Below are 23,442 nucleotides of genomic sequence, written 5' to 3' on the forward strand. Positions count from 1 at the left end.
CTACTCCCGCTCATGCCGATGGAGGCTCAGGTGAAGTTTTAGAGTCCTCACATCCCTTGCGGAGATCCAAGGGGGCAGTGGGTAGCAGCACAAATCCACCTAATGCAGGCTGACGGCGCCCCAGATTCAAACTCCAAAAATGCATAATTGAAACCACAAAATATCTTCATACTGCTTGTCCGTAGTGATCCAGTTAGAGCTACAGGCTACAATGAGGCTAAAAACAGAGTTCAAATGACGTTTTTCCAAACAACTTTTTAAGTCGGGGCTTCGGGACACTTGGATCACTATGGACGAGCAGTATGGAGATATTTTGTGGTTTCAACTATGTGTTTTTGGACGTTTTAAACTGGGGCGCCATCAGCCTCCATTAGGTGGAGTTGTGCTGCTACCCACTCCCCCCTCGGATCTCCGCAAGTGTTGTGAGGACTCTAAAACTTCACCTGAGCCTCCCTCGGCATATGGGTGAGTAGATAATGGCTGAATTTTAATTTTTGGGTGCACTATCCCTTTAACAGCCCTAATCCTGCGCTCATACACAGATCATGTCAGACAGTCTGAGAGACGTCTTCATCACAAATAACAGAAGAATTATACGTCACAAATGCCCTATAATGATTAAGTGTGGCTGCGTGTGTGTGTGTGTGGTTAGCTAAAAGCATCTGCTACTTTTGCGTTGGATGCGGTGGCGCTCTGTTCTCACAGCAGCAGGAAGCCCATCAGAAGAAACAGGAGGGGCGTGGTGAAGGCTGAGATCCCCTCGACACTCAGAGATGGAGCTCCTGGATGAGACAAAGACTGAATGTAAAGATTTCCTCCTGACGGTCTTTAAGGTCTATTAGAGACAGATCCTCTTAATCATATGTGACATTACAGCAGTGTTTGTGTATGTTCTTACCTGAGTGGTCAGATCTTTGAGTCTGGTAAGGTGACCCAGCCTCGGCGCTCTCAAGAGCATCCAGCTGCTTCTTTCCCAGGGCACTTCGCTGTTCAGCAGTTACCTTGGCGGCAGTGTCAGGTTCAAAAGCCTTCAGCTGATCAGGAGAGAGTTGCTGAAGGGAAAAAAGGAAGTGGTCCAGAGGTCAGAGGAGTGGAATTGTTTCCCTTAAATTCCCTTAATTTAGACAGTGTATTAATACTTTGTTACAAGTAAAAGAGGGTGTCTGCAGGTCCTTAAAAAGTCTTACATATTATAAGTATTAGGCCTCAAAAGTCATTAAATAGTCTTACATTTGCAAGGGTTAAGTCTTAATTGCCATAAACAGTTTATCTAATTACATTATCCATCTTTTTTGTCAGATTGAGTCAAGCTCCTCTGCACAACAGTCTACATTTTTAATGTTACAATTCTTTAAACGTACTACTGAATCTTTTACTTTAAACTTGTTCTCACCTGTTGGAAATAATGTAGATTAATCTTACTCATTCTGATAACCATAATCCCACACACAACCTACCTCTGCATGGGACGACATGTACAACTTAGCTTTATACTTACCTGCAAGCTAAGATAAAGATAGATATTAAATTTGGTAAAAATGTTCTTAAAAAGGTCTTTAAAGGCATTAAATGTAGATGTCTGATACCTGTAGACATCCTGTAAAAATAGTAAAAGTACTCATAATGCAGAATGCACCTGTACATGGTGTTATATACTGTACATGTTTTATCACCGATGCATTAACATTGCCTCATTTTTGTTGCATTTGCTGGAGGTGGAGCTGATTTCACTGTGTAACTGTCAGATAGTTTAACCCGCATAAACTCTAACCAGCTGTTTCTGGAAGAATATTTCTCCCTGTCTCGTGATTTAAATCCACTTGTTTAAATTTTCTGCATCTTGAAACAGATTAAGGCAGGCTGCAAAATTTGATGTTAGAGTTTTCTTTTAAGAAGCTGTTTTGTAAAATAACACTTAAAAATAACTTAAGGGAGTTTTTTCCTCCTCTGCATGCATATATATGCATATTTTGTATTTAAAAAATGTAAACACATGTGCTGCACTGCAGTAAAATGTACAACATTGCCCTTTGAAATGTAGCAGAGTAGAGGTATAAATAAATCAGCATGAAATGGGAATATCAAGTCAAAATACCTTCAATCATGTAGAGTACTTGATTGAATCTACTTAGTTACCAGATTTGGCAAAAGAAGGACAGAAGAAAAGTCAGAGGAAGTTACTCACAGCTAAGTTGTCTGGTGTTATCACTGGGATGCACTGGTGGCTGAGAAAAGGAAAGACAGACGGGTCTAAAGAAGCCAACTCCGTTCCATTCAACCCAGCTGAGGGAGACACAAACAGTTGGTCAGCATTTAAAAAAAATCAAAATGACGAGAACTAAAACTAGTTCCTGCAGTAGCCAACAGTTTACAGTACTTCTGAGAAATACTACAATGCGATTTGGTTTCCTGCAGAGAACACATGGTAGAGGGGATGATCTCACCAATGATGGTGCCCAGGTCAGACACTTCAGCTTCAGGCCAGGTGTTGGGTTTTCCAAATGCAGACACAGCAAGACTCTTTAGGCGCTGTGCAGCCCAGGGGGGGAACTGGACATCATCCATTGAGCCCACAGCTTCCCTGTGACACACACACACACACACACACACACACACACACACAATAACATAGTCATAATATTTGATTCTGCTCTACAGAATGCAGACTCTGTGAATTCAACAAAAAGCTGTGACTATGACATCATATTTACTAAAAAGTATTTATGCATTCAAAATTATTTGTTAGTGTTGCTCCATAAATGGGACATTGAGACCAGAGATTAAAGGAACAGTGCACATCAAAATCAAGTTTTGTCTTGCTTGTAGTACCATTTTGTCCAGATTGGTTTTGTTGTGAGTTACAGAGTGTTGGAGATATCGGCTGTAGAGATGTCTGTCTTCTCTTTAATATAGTTAAACTAGATGGCACTCAGCTTATGATGCTCAAAGTGCCAAAAAGATACATTTGAAAAACTCAGCAGCAATGTCTCTTTCCAGAAATAATGACCCGGTTACTCAAGATAACCCACAGACCTTGTTGTGAGTGCCACCAAGTTCCATTATATTCAAGAGAAGGCAGACACGTCTACGGCAGATCTCTTGTACATGATAAAAATGTATTTTTGATTTTGGCGTGAACTGTCCCTTTAAAATTTGTATTTGTCTGTTTTTATTTTGTTGTAAAGCACTTTGAGCTACACCTCCCTGTATGAAAGGTGCTATATAAATAAAGTTTACTATTACTATTATTATTATTATTAAAAATCGGGGGGAAAGGCATCAAAACTCTTGCAGAGATAGTTTAGGTTAAGTAAAACGTTTACCGACAGAGTTTGTGTAATATTTTTCCTTTCTCTCCCTCTCTATAATGATCTAAAATAACTAGCAGTGAATTCTGTATGATGCACAAACCTGAAGGCGTCCATGTCGAGCTGACTGATCTCGTCGGGGTCTAGGCCACACATGAACTGGTTCAGTTCTACCATGTCAGCAGCTTCCAGCTGCTGCGCTGTCAGGTTGTTATACTTAGCGACGGCCCTCCACACCGACTTCATCTATTCAGACAGGTCATCTTGATGAGTTATGATCACAATATAATAATAATCAGTGTAATAGTCATGAGCATATGAAGCTGGGTTTGTACTTCACCTGTGACTCTTTCCAGCCACACTTGGCAATGTTCTCCAGAGAGTCCAGTGGGATGGGGAGCTCCTCCAGGTCTGCGTCTGAGAAGCCCCGAATTATACATCCTAACTGCATCACCACACTCTCAGTCATCTGGGACACTGGGCCCAAGGTCTGTGGGAACACAGAGGTACACTTATGATTCAAATGAATCAGACCTTCACTCAGGAAATTATTGTGATGAAAAGCATTTCTGGATTTCTATACGCACGCACGATAGATGTTACGTGACACGTACCAACCACCCACACACTGTTGCAGACAGAGTACCCCCCTCATGGTAACAGCACTCTTCGATGGCAGAACCATCGGGAGGACAATGTGCCACAAGACAGTGCAAAAATTGCTCAGGAATGACGCGCGGAACATGACAAAGAGCTCAAGGTGCCGATCTGGCCTCCATATTCCCCAGATCCCAATCTGATGGCACATCTGTGGGATGTGCTGCTACCCACAAGACTCAAAGCATCTTGTGCCAACAACGTGGTGCCAGACACCACAGGACACCCCCAAAAGTTCTTTGTCCATACCTTGATAGGTCAAAGCCAAGTCCGATCCACAGTGGGGCCCCTTTTGGGTTGCTAAGGGGGGTACCAGCACGTCTCACAGATACTCGATCAGATTGGGGTCTGGGGAATTTGGACGCCAGGTTGGCACCTTGAGCTCTTTGTCATGTTCCTCGGGCCACACTCAAAGTTCATCGTTCACATTTTGAATGAGTTTTGAACTTAAGTCATCAGAATACTGTTTCATACTGAGGGACAGTACAAAGATTATTAGCAAGGATTTTATAATTAAACAAGCTGTACCCATTCAACTCTGTTAAATTATTTTGAGACATTATGGGTAAGGGAGGGTGGCATTTTTCAAAGAGAGGGTCTATTGAAAATTTTAATTTAAAGCCCTCTTTAAAGCTGAAGAGGGCCTTGCTTTGTTAAAAAGTCAAATTTTACCGCATTTTTTTTTGGTATGGCCCCCTGCTCAACGATCCAAAGAATTAAAAAAAAAACAAACAGAAATATCAGAATAAGAAAAAAATATAAATTAAATTTAATATAATTAATTAATTTAATATAATTAAATTATAAATTGTCCTTCTCCTTCTATACCTGCAGTGGAGGAGTCCTCTGCTCCCAGAATGAACAAACCTCCACTATACCTCATTTGCTCTTTTGCTGAGCACAGCTAGTTGGTCTGCACTGAAGCCACAGACATCCCCAAGGACTTCGAAAACAGCCAGGAAGGTCTCGGCTGACATCTCTTCCAGCTGTGCTGCTGTCCAGTAGACGTTGTCCATTTGCAGTTCTTCAATCACCTCCACAGTGGGTTTCTTATTGTTGGCTGAGAGAGACACACTGAATGTGAGACACAGAAAAATGAAGTAGAACACTGCATCACCAATTTTTTGCGCAGTATCACTATTACCGGTGATGAGATCGAAGCATTTCTTTCTCAGGGCATCCGGGGCATGGAACAGGTCCGACTTCAGGGAACAGAGAATGTCCTTCACCCAAGGCTGACAGAGACAGACGGAGAGAAGGAGAACAAACAAAAAGCTCTCATGAGAAATATATGCATGATTCATGGCAACCAGAAGAGCGCAGTGCTTAACTCCCTCCTTATTTTGAGTAATTTATTGATGAAAATGTGGGACACTGTGAGCTGCATCACTGTCCAGATGGTGCGTGAAGACGACAAAAGATACAAACCTTATTGGGCAGAGCTGATGTAGCACTGTCATTCAAAAAGAGGAGGGGACCCAGTGCTTCCAAATCCTCAGCTGACATATTAGATGGATCCCTGCAGGGGATGAAGAGAAAGCCAAATTATAGCCACGCAGTTGAATGCCTCCGCTAACCACATCCATGTCTGTCCAGACTCATATAATGCATGTAGCCAAGACTTTGACAAAAATAATTAAAAATATATTAACTGATTTTTTTTTTTGGTAAAAAGAGGACTGATGGAGAGCTTCATCACATGGTGCGACAACAATCACCTGAAGCTCAATATCAGCAAAACCACTGGGAATGTGGTTGGACTACCAGAGGAACAGGACAGAACACAAAGTTACAGCCATGACAGTAGACAATGCTTCAAATATGGATGTTGCTGCAAAGAAGCTGCAAATTCTAAAACATAGATGCTTGGCACACATCATCAACGCGACACCGCGGAAGATCTAAACAATCACAACAGTTTCAAGATGTACACCCACGATCATGTCACCAATTCACTATCTCACAAAATGTCTGCTTCTGAGTTATGGCGGTGAATGACGGCCAGAAAAGTGTTTAATGCAGAACATTATGATGTCACAGTGATGTTGACCTTTGTTCTTTTGGATATAAAATGGCATCACTTCATAATCAATTCGATGTTTGTGTGAATTTTGGTCAGGATTAGGATACGAGTTTGACCACCAAAATCTAATCAGTTTATTCTTAAGTACAGGTGAACGTTTGTGCCAAATTTTAAGTACTTCCGTCAAAGGGGTTCCTAAGATATCAAGTTCATGAGAACAAGATGGACAAAGTCAAAAACATCATGTCTCTGCACCTGTGACAGCCGTGGCCAGAGGCATTATGTTCTTTTATAAAAATACATCACACTCTAGCTTTCTCTGCAGTAACTCCAGTGTCCACAGGGAGCCTGTCCCTACCCAAAAGTCTGCGTGACCAGCTGAGTTATTTCTGCCCTGTGGCGTCGAGGAATGTACTGGCAGTCAGCCATGTCCTGGAGTACGGAGCTCCGGACATCAGGGGCCATTTTGAGCAGTTGGGAAGACTGAAGCTCACACAGAAGAGGTTTGAGGCTGGACACATCCTCATTGGTCAGCTGAGTTAAGTTTGTCCCCTGCAAGCACACATTAAATATCTGAGGCTGTTGTTGAACTCACACGAGACTCACAATGTGATAATAATAATAATAATAATAATAATAATAATAATAATAATAATAATAATAGGTGTGTAGCAGGTAGGTATAGGCAGGGGACAATTTCAAGAAAAAACCTCAATAATGAATAAGAATACAAACATACTGAATGTTGTTTCTTCACCCAGAGGTTTGAAATGTTATTATATGGCCTTCACAGTCACCTATGAAATTTTTTGGACCAATGTGTTAAGACAGCCACCATCATCTACACCAACTGAGGTAATATCTTTTGGTTGAGTTTTGCTGCTCTGACAGTTCGTGGTGGCTCAACACCGTTTATGTCGGCTCCTCTTTCATTTGTCACCCCTCTATATCCTTGTGTGTACTTTGGCCAGGCAAAGCAGTGCTCTCTCAGCGAGTGCGGGGCGAGACGGGGAACGACGAGGTAACAAGCTCAGATCGGCCTCTTCAATCTTGTCGATGAAGGTGGGACACGCAGAGTCAGGCAAATCCTGTATCTTCAAAGGCCTGTCATAGTGTAGGTAAAAGACAGATAGAGAGCTGATACATTTTATTTATATCTTTGTTTTTTCTTAAATAAAAGTGAAAAGACTGTTTACGGCAGGTGAAGAAGTAAACATGTGGGAATGTTTTCCATCTCCTCCTCAGTGATGGTTTTGAAATAGTCGGCTCTCTCTTTCTCCAAAGCCGCAAAAAGCTTTCGGGCAACACATCCTGCCTGAAAACGTATATTTGTTATCAGTTTGTACATTCTACACATGCTTTATTTACATGACTGTACATACTGTGTGGGTGAGTCAATACATAAATACCTGCAGTTTGGAGACCCACTGTGGAGTCTCTGTTATGGTCCGAGCCATGTCTTTTGTGTCGCTGTCTGCTACTTCGTCAATCATCTTACAGGTTACTCCCCGAATAAGTGAATGCAGTCTCCTGTCGCAGCAAATAATGTTTTGAGTGTAAGCGTGTAAAGCAATGGCAGACATGTACACACAGTTACAAGAATATGCAGTTAACTGAAACGCCAAACAATAAATGTAAGCCTGCATTTAACATGAATTTGGGAAAACTTGCTTTTGTTTTTATTATCATGTTTTTTATGGGGATGATTTGAGTCAGGTGTCATTTTTTCTTCAGAAACTGTCTTCTGCCGATGTTAGAACGTTTTTGAGTCTTAATCTTCTAATTTATTTGAATATACTATAATAAAAAATGTTTTAGAGGAATGAGAATGTTATTTGCTTATTTGGTGACCAGTATTAAACGTTAGACCACTGGTTCTCAAACTGTGGTAAGTGTACCATGATGGTGCGCAAGCTCCCTCTTGTGGTACACAGAGGAATCACCAGAATTATTTAAAAAAAAAAAAATTTAAATACATATACTACAACATTTCGGAAGAAAGTTATGGTATAACTGAAATACAATTATAAGTTTAGCCTTTTTGTAATATTTTTGTTTCCATATCAGCCTGCTACACAGTCACTTTCATGAACATAGCTCACGCAGACATTCATGATTAGTTATGAGCTAAAGTCATACACTGTAAAACTCTGACCATATTTGGATGACAAGCTGGAGCTGTGGAGGAGTGAGAATTGGATCTGACTCAGACTATGGTGACGCCTTGCAGACAGCTTGTCACTCATGCCACCACGCCCTTAAATAGGCATAACTTTGGTCCTTGATAAAATCTAAACAGGTATAAAAATTAACCCACGGTACAGTCATCATGAATATTGAAATAAGCTATAGAGACCAAAAATGCTGTAACATGGGGGTCTATGGGGATTTATTCTGTTTTGGAGCCAGCCTCCAGTGGCCATTCAAGGAACTGCAGTTTTATAGGCACTTCCACATTGGCTCCATTTTTCAGCCTCAGAGGTTGTCACTTGGCTAAAGTATGACGACAAGATACTGAGTAGAGGTAAAGTTAATGGTTTAAAAAAACTGCAATTGTGGCTTTTAAGAAGAGAGGTGCGGATCAGGGGGAGAATATTTCCAGCAGCTCTGTTGAAACTGACACGGACAACAATCAACTGAGCACAAGTGCTAGTGGCTACTTTAGCAGCACGAGTGAAGTCTCCACAGCACCTGATGAGGGGCTGGCCCTTGCAGCGTATGAGAGTTATGTGGACGAGTTTAAGTGCCAGTTCTAGTGCTGCCTCTTTGTACAGTATTGCTGTTGCTAACAACAGTCAATAATAAATAATCTTATGAATGAGAATAAAGTTGCCTCCTGCATCAACTGTTCAAAACTGAGTAGGGTAGGCCTATGCTGCGGTATTTTAACATCGGACATAGCGGTGGTGGTACTTTGAGAGCCCAATATTTTTTTTAAAGCGGTAAGCAGTGCAAAAAAGTTTGAGAACCAGTGTTTTAGACATAATGAATATTTGAAACCAAGTTTTCAAGTGCTTTAAAAGACATGCAATGCAGGATTGTCAGTTAGTGTTTGTCAACATGCACGGACCAACCCCAGATTCACTCCTGTTTGGCGTTTTGCCTCACTGTACTTACTTCTGATGCAACTTAACATACTGAACACAGAAAATAAGAAGAAATTAAGAAAATACAGGCAGAGATAGAGAAAGCACACCACTATAGTCTTCTAGTGGGTCGTACATGATGACTGAGAAAGACTCCTGTATGAGTCTGTACGTTGTTTTTAAGGACAATCCTGCATAGTATATCTTTAATGACTTGAGAGTGACCACTTTCAATCAACATCTGCAGTCACAATAAAAACCACTGTAGCCTTGTCAGATGTTTTTATTGCATGGCTTTTGTATTTCATTGTATTGAATGGGGTTTCCTTTATTTTGTTCACTGGTGTATAACTTACTTGTACCAAGGCTTCTTTGAATTATACAACTTTTTGACCAGGACAGCTGCCTAAAGAAAAGACAACAATGAGAAATATTCTATCAATTTTCAGTAAATACAACTCATTACTTAACTTAATTACTAACTCTGGACTGGCAGCCTGACCCACCTGAGGCCACTCTGGGGTCTATGAGTGACACTGCTCTGAACTCTGACAGAGACAAATGGCTGGTGCATCCTGTTACTGTGTTGGCTAAAAAATGTATTTTGCAGCTGTGGAGGTCTGATGTTGTGACCTCATTTAAGATGATGGCTGAAAGAGCTAAGTGAGATCCTCCACTGGGAGAGGCTTAGATTCCAGATTTCAGAAAGGTAGGCAGTGTTTGATAAGGCATGGAGACCAATGTTGAGACATCTAAGGGGTCTGAGAGAGGATGAAGGTGTGGGATGAAGGATCAACAATATTAATATGTGTGTTTATTTGTTTTACACTTCTTTCCTTTCCATTTTTCTCTAATTTTGCTCTCTTGGATTGTCTTCTTGTTTCCCTTTCTTGCTTTCTAACCACCTTTTCCATTAAAATGTGTTTAAAAACTGTCAATTATAATTGTATGTTTTTTTTTATGATGCTCTAATAATGAACTAATACAATTATAAAATCTTCTGTAATCCAGATTGTCGTATAGTGAATGCATCAAGAACAGTAATAATTACAATATAAACAAAGATGAAGTCGGATAATTCAGAGTATAACAGAAAAAAATGTGTTAATGGTTCAGTGCTGTTCGCAGAGAGCAGGTTTTTGGGGAAATTACCTGCGACTGCTTCCATTCTTTATTCACCACTTGGTCCCAAGAGGTGATGTTTCCTTTCCTCAGTTTGTCTACAGAAAGGCTGCAAAGCAAAGCGCCAGGCAACTTCTTCACCAGCTGTAGGAGATCCACATCTCCAAAAGACTGCAGGGAAACACAGGGTATATGAATGGTATCGCAGGTAACACACTTAACCTTTTATTTGTTGTTCTCTCCAGTGATGTAGTGGTAGTTGATGAGGTGGGTGTACTGCTAGGTACATAGGTAGGTTACCGATGAGGAAGTGGGCATACTCTCCTATATATTACAATGGCTTTTTAGCCGATAGACGGGTATACTGTAACTAGATAGAAAAAGAAGTGGGACACCCCGTATACCTGAGTATACCCTCCACTACACCACTGGCTCTCTCTGGATCCATTTTCTCAGTAACGTTAGCATCCATTTCCTGCTTCTGTCTCCTTACTCACCCCCTGCAGCAAGGCCATCCGCTGCCCCTTCCTCATCCACTTGGAGATCCTCTTTAGGCCCTCGGTATCATTCAGGATCTCCTTGACATGCTTGAACATAAAGGTTGGCAATCCCCCTACAACTGGCTGAAGGTCCATCAGCTCTTTGCCAGAAACCTTTCTGAACTAAGGGAAAGCAGAGTGAGTTAAGTATAGAGTGAGAGCGTGCGAGAGAGAAGCCTCCAGCAGCCGAGCAGACTCACCTTTTTGCCCAACAGTTTCTTGGCGAGGGCCCGCAGCTGGGCCGGCCTCCATCGGATGGTGAGATTTCCAGAAGAACTCCAATTTTTGAGAACTTCTTTGAGATATTTGTCAGGGAACTCGCTCAGTTGTTTGGGAGACAACAAGGCAAAATTTCTGCCCAGCATGTGTAATGTTTCAGAGCCATTGGTATGTGACGCCACAATCTTGACAAGGCGTTTCCTCAGCTTGAGCCAGGGTACAAAGATAGAATAATTGAGAGGTTACTAAGGTTCATTAAATTTGTTACTTCTGTCTTTGCTGAGGGTGGATATGGGTGAAAGTTTGGGTGAGTGAATGATACCCCTGTGATGCCACGGTTGCCGCAGTCCTTGCGATCGTTTAGCTCAGAGAGGAGTTTCCAGCTGAGATCAAGTGTCAAGTTTGGAGCAGCAGAATAATGACAGACCAGTATGCCGAGCCTGATGAGGTTCAAAGCAAACATTTTGTGATGATTACGACCTTGAAATTCAATTAGCTCCCTATAATGTTGAGGACATTCATTTGTAGTCAGTGTTATTATCATTAAAGCTGTAGCTGGTTACTGTCATAAAAATAGCATTTTGTAATTTTTGGTAAAATGGTCACACAGAAGTGCGTGAAACAGATCGTCTGTACAAGAAAAATCACATCCAACCTCCTCATAGTGCTACTAATGGCATTTACTAGAATCTAGAAAGTTTACAAGCAGTGACTGACATAACTGACAGCTGCTTTAGAGACTCCTCAGCTCGAACTGGTTGTTTTTGTTCAAGCGCAGTAGATGGTGAAACTCTGGAAAATATGGGCCGGTATTCACAAACATTCTGACAACACTCTCAGAGAGCTCTTAACTCAGCCTAAAAATGTTTAGTGAGGAGTCCTTGCTTTGGAGTGATTTAGGCAAGTTCTCAGAGCAACTCTGAGCAAGGAAGGGACAGAAACTTTTACCTGAGTGAGGAGGCGTGGTTGACCTGTTGTTAGGTGTGATCCATTCTTTTAATAGGTGTGATTGGTTGTCACAGACACGCCTCTTTGTGAGCCTGCAAGATATTCTTAAGCCTCTTAAAAGCCCTCCTCCCTACTCCTAACAGTTTTTCACTGTAGGAGCTCTTTTAAGGTCTGAGATGCTCTGTGAATGACTTTTATCTTTACAAGGACCTAGTCATAACTTTAAGGGGAATCCTAAGACCACATCATGATTTTAAGAATTTTCTTTACCGCTAGGAGCAACTTTTTGTGCTAGGAAGCTTTGTGATGACGGCCCCTGATTTTATCTAAAACAGGAGTTATGTAAGGATAGAGCTTTTGCCAGCAATATTCTGATGGAGTTTTTATGATTTTAGCCTTAACTTCTATTACTTGTTTTTACTGTAATTTTGTTTTAAAAGGTGCTTTATAAATAAAAAAAAAATATCATTATGCACTGATACACACACTTCCATGCATGAATACACACTTGTCCACATTCATAGCAAGCTCCTCTTCACGGAAGCACCCTTGACTTTTTTGCAGCAACTTTTTGCCCAGGCTGGGATTCATCTTGGTGGTCGTACTCGTGGCGGATCTGAACTGGCCTGAGCGGAAATATTTACACAGCTGAAAGAGAAAGTAAAGGGAAAAAACAAATACAGCTACAAATTAAAATTAAACAAAAATTAAAATCTTGTTGTTTGCTATTTTCAGTTTTACTGGTTCTTTATCCTTCTCTGCAGCCCCCCTCACCTGTTCTTTGGAAGCAGAATCAACATCACTTGGGTCTAAAAGGGAGATGCAAGGTCCCATCATGCGCAGCGTCTCTGTGTTCAGCCATTCCAGTGAGGGTTTGCAGTTCTTTATCGGCACTACAAAATAAATAATGCTGTTGCAAGTCACATTCATACTTAACAGAAAGGTTATGACAGAATAGAGGCAGGAAACAAGGTGTCACAACGAGCCACTAGGGATTTAGGGGTAAGATTTGAGTGTCTTTCCAGATATACAAGCACTGATTACTGTCACCAGTGCTGGAGACTATCACCTGCCGGCAGCACTTGACATGATCTTTGATTTGCATGATTTTCAGGATTTAAACCCCATTTAAACAATCACATTTGCTAACAAACACACAAAACAGATGAAGTGTTTGTGACGCAAACTATCCCTCACTGTACTTTGTTTTGGCTCCTATCACATTTCCTCCCGCCTGCTTTGAATGATTTGCAAATAAGAGGCTGCCTTTTGCTTGTCTACTTCCTGCTCTTCCTCTGCATGTTATTCTCATTCGATTTGCTTTATTTTAGCTGCATCATTTGCCTTTTTTCTGCTTATTTCCCTCTTTCCTTTTCTCTATAGCCACTTCAACTCTCAAGCCCTTGTGTTTCCTGTTTAGGCACTTCTACTTTAGAAGGTCTTTCCCTCTGTCTCTTACACTTTGTGCTTCCAATCTTTTCTAGCTTCACTGTCCTGTTTTATTTCTGTTTAACATGAAAGTATGAATTAATCTGACCTTATCATGAAGAGATGATGGTGACTATATTGGAATGCTTGACTAGATTTTATTGGAGAATGTAGTTTCTGCTTTGACAGGCTCGACTAATTTCTTACTTGATTTTGAGTCAGATGGTGGCCTCCTTGTACAGTTGAAATACTTCTGGGCAATCTGTTCTTTTACCCATTTCACCATCTTTCTCTTTTGTTGTTCAGACATGGCACCATGCTCCTCGTTCATTATCTCCATCCTGAAACCAACCAACCATTTTACAATTTTAATAAAGGTTGCTGAGAAACACCTGAAGAAGTAGCTGCATCACACACTCACGTCTTGTTCAGGTCAACATTGGGAGGAAGATTCATTCCTCTAAACAGCATATACTTCAGGGCAGGTTTGGCAGCCCATTGCAGTGTGTTGTAGTCGTCTGTGGTCATGTTGTTGTCGCAGTGATAGGTCAGAATCTTCAAGGACAGAGGAGCCACAAATGCTTGCATATAACATGTAGACGCCGCCTGAGGGAATGAGAAAGAAGGCAGGAATCATTAGACCACCAGACAGCTGCATGGTTAATGGATTATGTTTAAGATCTTGCCATTAGTGGGGAGTACTGACAGGGGAGTTTCTCATCAGCTTGATCATGGTTAGAAGACTGTGGAGTTTCAAATTCTTGTTTGGCTGAAAAGATGCAAAGAGGATAAAACAACAATTAATGTATGCAGAGACTAAGACAGGTCCAGTTAAAACAAATAAATAAAATATCCCATCAACCATTTCAATAACCAATAATTATTTTCATCATTTTAATGTGAAGAAATATCATGTTTAAAGTGCTTGAGTGTGTTTGTGCATGTGTATTCTCACCATTGTGTTGACTTGTGGGTCTTTGTTGGCTTTGGCAGGACGGACTGATTGGAGCATTTGGAGAAAATCAGGTATGATGGCGTTGGATTCCTCAGAGTCTCTTTCTGCCACAGGCAAGTCACTGAGAAAGAGTGGAAATATTTTTTTGGTGCGTAAAATGGTTTTAAATATTTGGTGTTGTGTTTTGTTTGTTCATTAATTTCATCCTTTAGATAGGATCATTACAATTCTGGGGAGAACAAGACACGTTCAAGATCATAAAACATTGTACACTCTGTATTGTTCACTTGTTGTAGCATATCTTCATTACTGTGTGGAGGTGTGGGGGCAAAATCAATCATTATACATTCCACAAAAAGAGCCCTAAAGATAGTAAACAATGTTGGAAATTTGGAACATAGAAACCATCTGTTTTTAAAACTCTGGTGGCATTTAAAACTACAATGTACGAAGCAAGAAATATTTACTGCCTGGTAATATACAGAAAAATGATCAGTGAAGCAGCGTTTGTTAACATGCAGCACAAACCTGGAGTAACCTCCCAGATGATGTCAGACAACCCCCAACTCTGAACACTTCTAAGTCAAAGCTACAAACCTTACTTTTTTTACACAGCCTACTCCATCCTATAATAACTGCAAACTTATTTTTAAACTCAATTTTAAATCATTTCAAATAATATTTATCTTTGCACCTCTTGTCTGCTATTTTTAATCATGATTTTTTTTTTAAAAGTATAAATCATTTGGTAATTAATTCTACCTTTTCTATCTTTTTTTGTCTGTACTCTTTATTATGTTTTATATTTTATTGCTCTGTAAAGAATTGCCCTGGTGTATCAGATGTGCTATACAAATAAAGCTGCCTTGCCAAAAAGAAAAATTTAATTTGAAATAATACTGTGTTCGCACCCATCCTAGAAGTACGTGCATTTCTATTTGTGGGGTGGTTTTGTGGAATGGATTGGAGAAAAAAGTCAAAGTAAAAATATCACACAGTTTACAAAGATGTACATAAAAATATTTTTTGTGAGGTACAGAACTGAGGAAGTTTAATACAAAGCATGGGTAGTGTTGCTAATTATGTATACAGAGGCTGTAGGGATGGACACTGGGGCTGATAGTACTGTTCAGACTAGACAAGCATGATGCTTCTTCTTGCCTCATTTCAGACATGAAACATTAATTTAAGTTGCTTAATGAAAGTCTGTTGTATTTTTTTTTTACTGTAATCTATTGTTATTGACATTTTTTTTTACAAACACACACACATATATGTATAAAGCATATTCATACCATTTCAATTCAGTCTTTTAATCATCCAGTGAAATTCTGTTGAACCCTTTTTCACTTCTCTGGCAACTTTACTTCAAATTTGTTATTATAATTATAAATATAAACAGGCAGCAAAACATTTATTAAGCTTGAAAAAAACAACAAGAAAAATATTTGCCTCTTCCAGAAATTACCTGTTTCTGTAGAGAGCTTTCAGCTCCATCGGCTTAGGCGCCTGGTATCCTGGTAACACAGCAACCCTCCATTATTTGTATGTTTCACAGTTAAAAGACATCAGAGTGTTTGCCATGTATTAGTAGGGACTCATGTTACAGAGGGCACTCATAATGCATGCAAACATACACGCTCACATTCACACAGTAAGGGCTGGGATAAGGATTTGGCAGTGAATTAGCTGTCTACTGTTGCAAACACTCTCCTTTCCTCTGTCTGTCTTTTACACACAAATTTATTGAATTAAAAAAAAAAGTCTCAAAAAGTACTTTGAGAGTTTCCTCACCCTTTTTAATGCAAGTCTTCATCTGATGAAAAAAAGACAGACATAACATCATCAGATGTTTAAGTCAAAGGCACAGAGGGTGTTCATGGAGCTGAAACAGCTTTGTTGAAGGTACTGATGTGCAACTAGTAACTCTTAGCACACAACAATTTTACTCTCTGTGACAGAATGGAAATTAAGAAGTTTTAAAGGTCCAGTGTGTAGGATTTAGGGGAATATATTAGCAGAAATGGAATATAATAAGTGAGTTTTCATTAGTGTATAATCACCAGAAAATAACAATCGTCGTATTTTTGGTACCTTAGAATAAGCTGTTTATATCTACCAAGCAGCAACCTCCGTGACAGAAAAATGGTGCCAATGCAAAGTTCTTGCTTTTCACAACCTTATTGTGATACTGCAAAACTGACTGAAGTCAAAAAACTGTGACAGAGAAAGCTTAATGAGAATCTCAAAGCAAACAAATGTCCATTAAATTACATACCAGTTTTTTAGATATTTTCTTGAAGTCAGGTTTTTCTTCAGGCATCTCACCTGGTGGCTCAGCTGAACAGGTAATAATGACTTATCATAAAAAGACACATTTATGTATACATAAACAACATGGATGCATTTTGCCATTTTTAAGGAGATGATGATGGCGTTGCTGCTTACCCAAGGCGGCACTGGCCATGATGAGTAAAAAGAAAAACGTTCCTCCTTTTGGGGCCATGATGAAAACACCAGCCTGCCTGTGTCTGTTGAGCATGAGGACAAAGTGAGCATTGCAATCAACCCATTTTAAAAGTGATTTTGACTTAGATTTGCATTTTTTGCATTTTGCTATATTGTATTTTTCTTTCTGTAATATTTATTAGATCTCTAGGTGTTATGGAGCCTGTCTCCATGTGAGCCACCGCCAGTTTTCTGACATACTTCCTCCTCTGAGGATTGGTGATCTAGTTACCACCCTTGGTACTCATCCTACGGGAGACTTTGGAGGGTAACGCCCTGTGAAAAACATGTTCAGTAACATACATGATGTACTTTTCAGCTTCTCCCCTCTTCCTCCATCACCTCTGCCATTGCCTCTCACATATTGCTGTTCCCTGTAAAACATTTGCATGATGGTATTTTGCCTTCATATGATTTGTTTGCTTTCCATTGATTTGACTTGTCATTTAAATATGCCCGATGATTACCGGGAATGGTATACCGTACTAAAAATAACAACATAGGAATATTAACCTCTCTTATAACTAATTGTCTTTTAAAGTCAGACAGCCCTTTATTGCTGAATTATTTACTTGCTGGTTATATAATCACAGGTGTGTATCAGTCATTAAAAAATATAAAGAATATTTAGACATACAAAATAAGTAACCATTAAAGCACACCAAAAAACATCTGTATTATACCTATACATATCAGCAATGTTACTGCCTCAACAATTACATATCTGAAAGTATCAACACATCACAAAAATTTAAAAATAACTTACTGATTTATGTGAAAATTAGTTTCTACTTACATGATCTGTGTCTGCTCCCAAGTAGATCCTAGAAACAAGGCAATTTAAAAAGAGGATGTCGGCAAAGTGATGATGTGCCTTTTGATCATCTGCCTCTGCCTCGTCTCATGTGAGTTGGTTGGGTGGTTACCTGTACTCAACTGAGTCGAAGCAGGTGCATAGTATTAAAATGCTGGGGGTGTGTGTTTGTTTGTGTGTGTGTGTGTGTGTGTGTGTGTGTGTGTGTGTGTGTGTGTGTTAGAGAGACAGGAAGACAGACAGCGTTCATGAATATTTCTGATGTCAACCAAATGAAAACATCACTGTTAAGAGGTAGCATCAAGGTATAATAATCCTATAAACCTTATCAAGTGTAAAGTTGCAGCTTTTATTCTAATCTTTTCATAAAACCATACAAATGTGACACCATGATACACAAGCCGAAAGAGACAAGTGGACGATAGAGCAATTGTATATTTATTTTTAAGCTTATATAATAGGATGTCATGATTATTCATCAGATCGTACGTCGTTTGGATGGATGGGCTGATAAAATACAATTATGGAACTAAAAGCTAAGTAACAAATAAAGGAAGATAACCACAAAACAGAAGCTCTAGTCACACACCCCATGGAGGCAAACATAAACATCTTTTGAGTACAGATCAGTGACCCCGAGCACATTTGAATGTTAAGGCCATTGCAAAAGTAATCTGGGTTAAGGTGCAGCTGAAATGGCTGACAGATACTAAATCCAACAAACACAATATGGAATGAAAAAAAAAACACATTTATCTCTAGAAATTCAAAGTCAGTAAAGTCTGTGACATTTTCACCTTTATATATGTTTTTGCAGTCTATAATTTTTCCTTCACACACATAAATGTGAATCCAATTTTCCAATAGCACAAAAATGTTTTTAAAAAGAGAACAGGATATGGAAAAATGACACCAGGGAAGGAATGTGAGAGGAGGAGAAAGAGAGAAAAACTGTTTGTAGCGTCATCATGAAATAAGTAAATAGAGTAAATATCATATCTCGACTGGTCCGTGTCCAGATCAGTGCAGACTACAGCAACTGGGCCCACTATGCAGATAACAAATACTGACAGTTCTGGTAGAAGACGTAGTTGCAAGCCATAAACACAAACTCCAGCCCTCAGCAAATCCCTTCACAATCATGTTGGTGATGTGACAACATGATGTGACAAACAGCACAGTGTGCTGTACACATAATACCCACAGGACATCCTCTTCTCATTATCCTTTAATCATGCCAATTAGGAACAGCGGTTACCATCTTCCCTATTAGCTGGCTTCCTGTGTGCGTATGATAGGAGATCTGACAGTAATGTTATCAACTGAACAGTAGTGGGCTGACGTTAATGTATTTGTGTCTTTGTTGCTACTAAAATAGAGTCCATACATACAAACTGTTGCTCTGTACAGAGAAAGACACAAAGGAGAGCACAGCATCTGTTGGATGTGTTTTAGTCCATGTTTCCTTCCATTTTGGAGCCAATAACCTCATGAAGGTTTGGGTTGGTGAAGTGATCTGAAAAAGACCATTGACACTTGTTAGTGGGTGAGATTAAGTTTGTGCTTACAGTATTGTTGATTTGGATCTCATTACCGTGACGACAGCTACTCTCTCTCTCTTTTTATTTAACATCTTTGATGCCCCTGGCTAGGTATGGGCACTGATAAGATTTTATTGATACCAATGACATTATCAATTCTGCTTATTGGTCCCATTCTTTATCAGTTTCCTTTTGGATTTCTGATCAGTTGTCGGTGTGGAAAACAGTGGGCCTACATAGGTTTTCAGTGTCAACGCAACTGTTTTATTATCTGAGTCTGAACACAGCGTAGAAACAGTAGAAAAAGGGCATGAATGTGACTTGGGTCATCATCTAAAATGGATGAAATTAGAGAACAGTTGTTCAGCATGCATTTTTGTAGGTTATTTTAGTCAAAGAAAAATCTGCTAGGCCAGCCAGCATGGTGCTCATGTAAATATAATGACATTTACCCTCATAATGGACGGGCTGCTTGGTTGTAAAGCAGTGACACTTGTGTGTAGAGTGTCAAACACATGGCATTTTTGGAATTTAGGGTTCAGTTTATTGTTGGTGTTACCACCCTGGCTTGAAATTATGACTTTACAGACATTACAGGCAGCACTGTTGCCATCTTTGGACTGTTTCCTCCTCTCCATCATGACTCCTTCATGTTGCAAGTCTAGACGCATGAGTTTGATTTCACTGTTCTGCAAAGTGCAGCTGTCAGAAAAACATGCCAGCAGCAATAAAAGCAACTGATAGACTTGAAGGCATTCGATCCTGATGGGGAGGACAATTTGGAACTGGTTCTCTACTGGAACGAGTCTCAATTCCCATCCCCTCCCCTGACCTTTCTGATGTCACCCAGCGTATCAGTGTGGCTCACGATGTGTGTAATTGTTTTATTTGGAAAATTAAGAGCCTGTTTAGACCTGGTATTAACATGCATTTTGGGTGGTCCGATCGCAAGCGGACAGTGCTAAATACAAGTCTAAATAACAACCAAGATGCGTTGTGATTGGATTACTCAAACCACTTGCCGAGGTGGTCTACTACGCATTTGACCACTTATCCTTGTAGTGTACACACTAATGCCTCCTGATGCATCCCCAACAAGGAATAGGTCATCGGTGCAGGACGTGGTAGTTGTTTTGGTGACAGTGCGAACATCCCTTGTTTTGCCCTATGGAGGGAGATGTGTTGAATTCTGCTGACAGCTGTACCTACAGCTGTACTGACAGAAATGCTAATGTGACTAGCGAGCATGCTACAGTGAGCAGCTAGCAAAAGTGTGTACGTATTACTGTGTGCGGGGTTTAGCAGGAGACCCATGATAGTCACAGGTGTGAAAAGCGGTGTGTCTAGGCTGTGCACTTATGTTTGGATCATCGAAACGCATGATAATACCAGGTCTAAGGCACGGAGAAATTAGATGTATATCAGGCTTTGCCTACACGATACTTGTTAGTTCATATCTTTCCATGGGAAAACACAATTAAATTACATCAAATTCAATCTTGAAAAGTGAAACATCGGAATGAGCATTTGACCGTGTTTGTGTGTACAACTCACCTGCAGCAAACTCGCGGATGTCCACAGGCCTTTTAAGAAGCACCTCTCTGTGAGAGGACAGGAAATGCATACAGTAACTGCACAACTACAGTGTAAAGTCTATCAAGGAGACTGTGTCCTTTGAGTACTTTAAAACTAAAAGCTCACATAAAAACATGATCAACTGCTGATAATCCTAAAACACACTCATTGTCTGAGGGAGACGGTGAAAATGTGACACTACAGAGAATTTGCATGAAGGCTTGACGTGTATAGTAAAATAGGTCACATTCAGGGCAGCTTAGAAGAAGTATGGAAATTAATCTCAAAACAAGTAATGGCAGTGTTAACTTGCATCTGCACCAGGGATGCCAAAGGGACCAGAACCGGCCCACCAAAGGGTCCAATCTGGCCCACTGGATGACCTTGCACACCTAATACTGATGCACTTGTGAAGGCTAAGGTGCAGGGTTTTAGGAGCAAGTTAAACACTGAGTAGCTTTCTTCATGTAAACTGCTGCTTCAGAGGCTTTTCATCCCGACAAGAATACAGTTCTTTTCCTTCACTTTAGTTTGGTGCGGTGATGTCAGGATTATGACACAGGAGTGGAAATGTGCAGAAAAATGCACGTGAAATGACAGTGTGTAGTAGCCTGTGGAAAAACTGAGAAATATTGTTGAAATTGCATTTAGTCCTCTGGAGACACTACAGGCTGTTTGTCATCTGTTATGTAAATGGATTGGCGTTTTAGAATTTGGCGGTGTTCAGACTGTATGTGGCCCGTGTACTAAAATGACTTACACCCCTGATGTGCACTCATGAATATTCTGCCTGAAGATACATGTCAAACTCACAAGTCAACATATTTCTATTGACTTTTATTCAATTAGGCTTTATATTATAGAGGTTTTTTTAAAGTACAAAACTGTTCTGGACTTGTTTTATTTCGGATTTAAGATGCTGACATGTCTAACGTTATTGAACACGTTTGTAACTTACTATAGGGGTTACTATATTATATTATATTATATTATATTATATTACATTATATTATAATGTTTGAGCTTTTACATCCATAATGAGAGAACTAACTTAACGCTACTTCTGTATGACATGAGCATGTTCAGTTTCACCTAGTCCCAGTCTCTAGCATGATAAGTAAACCACCGGAAACGTGAGCAAAGTAAGCTAACAGATTTTCTTTCTTAAACATGAGAAAATGAGTAGACTAACCTGAGAAAGTCGCCTATCAGTACCTCTACCTCTGGATGGGATCTCAAATACTTCTCATTGTCGATTCTCGTCTTAATCTGTGAACCAAAAGAAAGTGTATGTCAGGCTTGCTAATCAACAGCACACCGCTCAAGCTGCGGCTAATTTTGGCTAGCTAACGTAGCGTTAGCATTTTAGCATCCTAAGATTCACTCGGTGTTACCTTGAAATGTCGCAGTTTCTCCTGCTGCTCAGGACTTAATACACCAACGTCCAGCTTCGACAGACCGCCTGTTCCTGCCATAACTTCTTTACAAGTGTTTGTGGTATTATTTACTTCAGTGTTCACTCAGTAGCCGTCTAAAGTTGGTAAATGTTTGAAGCCAGGGCAGCTACGGGCACCTGTCACTGACACAGCTGCAACTAATGTTGCTATGGAAACGACCTCCAGCAATTAACGTCTCGTCCGCGGGGTGGCAGCACGAGACTGGATTTATAAGTTCGCGGTACTACAATATAAAATATAATATAATATAATATAATATAATATAATATAATATAATATAATAATAAAATTATATAATATAATATTGGCAAGGCAGCTTTATTTGTACAGCACATTTCATACACCAGGGCAATTCAATTCAAAGTGCTTTACAGAGCAATAAAATATACAGCATAACAGAGGGTACAGAAAAGAGTAAAGAGAAATATATATATATATATATATATATATATATATATATATATATATATATATATATATATATATATATATATAAGGTAAATTAATTAATTAATGATTTACAATAAAAAAAAAATCATGATTAAATATAGCAAAAGAGCAGACCAGAGGTGCAAAGATAAAAAAGATTATTTAAAATGATTTAAAATTGAGTTTAAACATTAGTTTGCAGTCATTTACAGGGTGTAAAGCGAATGTCTTCAGCTTTGATTTAAAAGAGGTCAGATTCAGGGCTTGTCTAACATCATCTGGGAGGTTATTCCAGGTTTGTGCTGCATGATAACAAAATGCTGCTTCACCATGTTTTGTTCTGACTCTTATGACGGTCAATAGGCTGCCCCGGCTGTCCTCAGGGTCCTAGAAGGTTCATATGTCACAAGCATGTCAGAGATATATTTAAGCGCTGAGCCACATGATTATGACTACTCCACATATGATCACAAAAACCCTATCTGGTTTTGCTTGATAAATCCCCTTCTGCAGGCTGGTTAATTGAGGAACACTTTAAATGTAGATTAAATGTTTGAAAACAAATTTAAAAGATCCTTTTAACTTCTGTCTTTTAGCATAGGTGCAGATTTGAGGGGATGCAGGGGACACATCCTCCTCCATATTTAAAACGTGTATTTGTTCTCCCTCTGATAATAAACATAAATGTAGCAGAGAGCATTTATTTTGATAAAACTAGAGGCATATTCACCATAAATTGATGAAGAAAAGGCACACATTGATGCATAAAATTCACTAGAATGCAGGCAATAGGTTTTTGACACTCAAAATTTCATATTTTTAATATGTGTTCC

General features: G+C 39.7%; 2 protein-coding genes across 2 annotated transcripts; both read right to left on the minus strand.

Moving 5' to 3' along the window:
- Window positions 1-486: 486 nt before the first annotated feature.
- Window positions 487-16,794, minus strand: otoa (otoancorin). The gene is made up of 28 exons (XM_049583811.1): window positions 16,734-16,794; window positions 16,564-16,625; window positions 16,080-16,101; window positions 15,754-15,802; window positions 14,286-14,406; window positions 14,037-14,099; window positions 13,752-13,936; window positions 13,538-13,671; window positions 12,677-12,795; window positions 12,411-12,550; window positions 11,277-11,394; window positions 10,936-11,160; window positions 10,694-10,858; window positions 10,227-10,367; window positions 9,431-9,480; window positions 7,398-7,518; window positions 7,185-7,303; window positions 6,951-7,092; window positions 6,347-6,540; window positions 5,394-5,484; window positions 5,110-5,200; window positions 4,844-5,025; window positions 3,649-3,798; window positions 3,412-3,554; window positions 2,445-2,581; window positions 2,186-2,283; window positions 899-1,052; window positions 487-782 (listed from the first exon to the last, which is right to left on the minus strand). The coding sequence occupies exons 1-28, from the start codon at window positions 16,789-16,791 to the stop codon at window positions 700-702; spliced, it is 3,357 nt and encodes a 1,118-aa protein (XP_049439768.1). The 5' UTR covers window positions 16,792-16,794; the 3' UTR covers window positions 487-699.
- Window positions 16,795-18,024: 1,230 nt separating this feature from the next.
- Window positions 18,025-22,306, minus strand: LOC125893220 (RIIa domain-containing protein 1). Its single transcript, XM_049583781.1, has 4 exons — window positions 22,118-22,306; window positions 21,916-21,992; window positions 20,703-20,749; window positions 18,025-19,123 (listed from the first exon to the last, which is right to left on the minus strand). The coding sequence occupies exons 1-4, from the start codon at window positions 22,196-22,198 to the stop codon at window positions 19,059-19,061; spliced, it is 270 nt and encodes an 89-aa protein (XP_049439738.1). The 5' UTR covers window positions 22,199-22,306; the 3' UTR covers window positions 18,025-19,058.
- Window positions 22,307-23,442: the final 1,136 nt, after the last annotated feature.

The sequence above is a fragment of the Epinephelus fuscoguttatus genome, linkage group LG8 (assembly GCF_011397635.1).
Source record: "Epinephelus fuscoguttatus linkage group LG8, E.fuscoguttatus.final_Chr_v1".
NCBI lineage: Eukaryota > Metazoa > Chordata > Actinopteri > Perciformes > Serranidae > Epinephelus > Epinephelus fuscoguttatus.

Bases quoted from the DNA above. Each gene is read 5' to 3' on its own strand.
- otoa (XM_049583811.1), bottom strand. From the start codon at position 16,791: ATGGCCCCAAAAGGAGGAACGTTTTTCTTTTTACTCATCATGGCCAGT. The intron at 12,796-13,537 runs GTAAGAAATTAG...TTTATTTTGTAG, and splicing joins ACCATCTGACTCAAAATCAA to TGCCGATAAAGAACTGCAAA. The intron at 11,395-12,410 runs GTGTGTATTCAT...GAACCTCATCAG, and splicing joins CTTGCTATGAATGTGGACAA to GCTCGGCATACTGGTCTGTC.
- LOC125893220 (XM_049583781.1), bottom strand. From the start codon at position 22,198: ATGGCAGGAACAGGCGGTCTGTCGAAGCTGGACGTTGGTGTATTAAGT. The intron at 20,750-21,915 runs GTTAGTCTACTC...GTCCTCTCACAG, and splicing joins CTGATAGGCGACTTTCTCAG to AGAGGTGCTTCTTAAAAGGC. The intron at 19,124-20,702 runs GTGAGTTGTACA...GGTCTTTTTCAG, and splicing joins CATCCGCGAGTTTGCTGCAG to ATCACTTCACCAACCCAAAC.